The sequence below is a fragment of the Oreochromis niloticus genome, unplaced genomic scaffold (genome assembly GCF_001858045.2).
Source record: "Oreochromis niloticus isolate F11D_XX unplaced genomic scaffold, O_niloticus_UMD_NMBU tig00007281_pilon, whole genome shotgun sequence".
NCBI lineage: Eukaryota > Metazoa > Chordata > Actinopteri > Cichliformes > Cichlidae > Oreochromis > Oreochromis niloticus.
Window position 1 is genome coordinate 1 of NW_020328464.1, and position 2195 is coordinate 2195.

Sequence of the window (2195 nt, forward strand, 5' to 3'; positions counted from 1 at the left end):
TCCCGTCGCTGATGTGGCTATATCTATCCGAAGTAATCAGTCTGTAGTTGTATGCTTTTTTCACCTTTCTCCTTCCTTCAGAGTTGCCATGATGAAGAGGATGACGATGGAGAAGTGAAGAGTTTTGAAGTAGGTGATCAGTCGGTCTTGAATCTTCCACAGTCTCCTCAATTTTAGCAGTTTCATTTTTAGATGGTCTGCAATGATATGTGTCACCTTTCTAACAAAGGAAAAAGAGATGGAGAAGCAGAAGCTGTTGTATCAGCAGGCTCGCTGCACGACCGTGGCGCTGCTGAGATGGTGCTCCAAACCATCAGTGCTAGTAAAGGTAAGTCTTGCCTATCGCCCCTACTCTTTACTGTAACTCAGCGGTGGCAAATATATTATGGCCCTTGTGATAGAACCAGGCTGTCCAATCCCTATGCTGCTTACTCATTGATGTGTAAAAGTAATTGTTCTGGATATGACTGTTTGGGAGCCTATTCTTAGATCACCGTTTCACACTAATTCACAATTTGATGATATTTGATGTTTTTATCACCTGTGCAAAGTTGTACTTGGCAACAGTTTGTGTCTTGCTGTGCGTCTGTTTCCTTTTGACACATTTCTAAGTTTGAACATTTAGTATGTATGCACAGAGGTGTTGCTTGATGAGTACACACACAGACATTACAATATAGAAGTGTGGTTTAAAGATAAAAAAACAAAAACAAAAACTGATTAGTTGTGAATTAATTTTCCCTTTTATGGAGCAGAAAACGTTACTGGATGCTAGCTAATAGGCTACATTTGGATGTCAAATATTTATAGGGGAAAAATGGAAATTATGGATATGAAATAAAATGTCTCTTTGTTGCTTAACCTGCAGGTTGTCAGGTCTCTGGCCCCTGGGAGAGTGAAGACCTGGACAGTTTGTCAGAGCTGGTCCAGGATATCCGTCTTTGCTCTCAGGCCCTCAACAAGCTGGACCGACAGACCTTGAAGCAGAGCTGGGTCAGGACTCAGTCACACGGACACTTTCTCGACCGAAACTCCAAGTGCCTCCTCTCCGCCACCTCCACTTGAGGGTGGGAGGTGTGATGATGTCGGCAGAACTTTGCTTCTGATGTCTACTCTTTATCACTGACGGTGGATTTTGAGCCAGTGTTCATAATAAAGTGGTCATTTTTATAAACATTTTGTTTAGTGAGGCTACACCAAAAAGAAACAAGATAAAACCAAAATAAAGTGACATGCTGTCCACCAACAATCTGTTGATAGCTTGTGTTTTATGCATTTTTGTCTGCCTTATTTATACATGTAAAGCTCTGTATCTGTATAAAGAGTTTGTGTTAGTGTGCGAGAGGTTTTGTGTCGCAATTGGTCCTGTTTTAATAAATAAAAATAAATAAAGTTTATTTATATAGCACCTTTCAAGACAGAATCACAAAGTGCTGCACATAAAATTACAAGTCATAAAAGATTTAAAAAGACTAAATAAAACAGGCAAAAATTAACCAAAAGCAGTTTTAAAAAGGTGAGTTTTGAGTTGTGTTTTAAAAACAGCTACTGAGTCCACAGTTCTTAATGCTTGGGGAGAGAGTTCCACAGTCTAGGGGCCACAGTGGCAAAAGCTCTATCACCCTTAGTCCTCCTCTTAGTATTTTTTTATAGCAAGTAAGCCCAGATCAGATGACCTCAAAGACCTGCTGGGGACATAAGGCTGTAGCAGATCAAAGATGTAGGCAGGTGCCAGTCCATGCACAGCTCTGTAGGTCAAGACCAGGATCTTAAAATCGACTCTAAATTTAACAGGAAGCCAGTGTAACTGAGATAACAACGGTGTCACATGTGAGTACTTGGAGGATTTTGTCAAAAGCCTAGCTGCAGCGTTTTGCACAACCTGCAGACGATCCAGAGAACCTTTGCTAAGACACATAAACAGCGAATTGCAATAATCCAAGCGTGACGAGATAAATGCATGTATAGCAATCTCCAGTTCAGATCGAGATAAATTCGGGCTTAGCCTAGCCACATTTCTTGAATGATAAAAACAAGACCGAACCAGAGATTTCACATGCCCATCCAATGTGAAACTGGAGTCAAAGGTGACACCTAAATTCCTGACAGAGGATTTAACATAGAGTGAGGGAGGACCAAGGGCTTTCACTATCTGCGATAGGAATCTATCAGGGGCGCATACGAGGACTTTGGTT

The 2195-nt window shown here is 41.1% G+C and overlaps 1 protein-coding gene across 1 annotated transcript; it reads left to right on the forward strand.

Annotated features, from left to right (window-relative positions):
• Positions 1 to 279: 279 nt before the first annotated feature.
• Positions 280 to 1150, forward strand: LOC109198992 (tonsoku-like protein). The gene is made up of 2 exons (XM_019354338.2): positions 280 to 328; positions 869 to 1150. The coding sequence occupies exons 1-2, from the start codon at positions 298 to 300 to the stop codon at positions 1063 to 1065; spliced, it is 228 nt and encodes a 75-aa protein (XP_019209883.1). The 5' UTR covers positions 280 to 297; the 3' UTR covers positions 1066 to 1150.
• The last annotated feature ends 1045 nt before the right edge of the window (positions 1151 to 2195 follow it).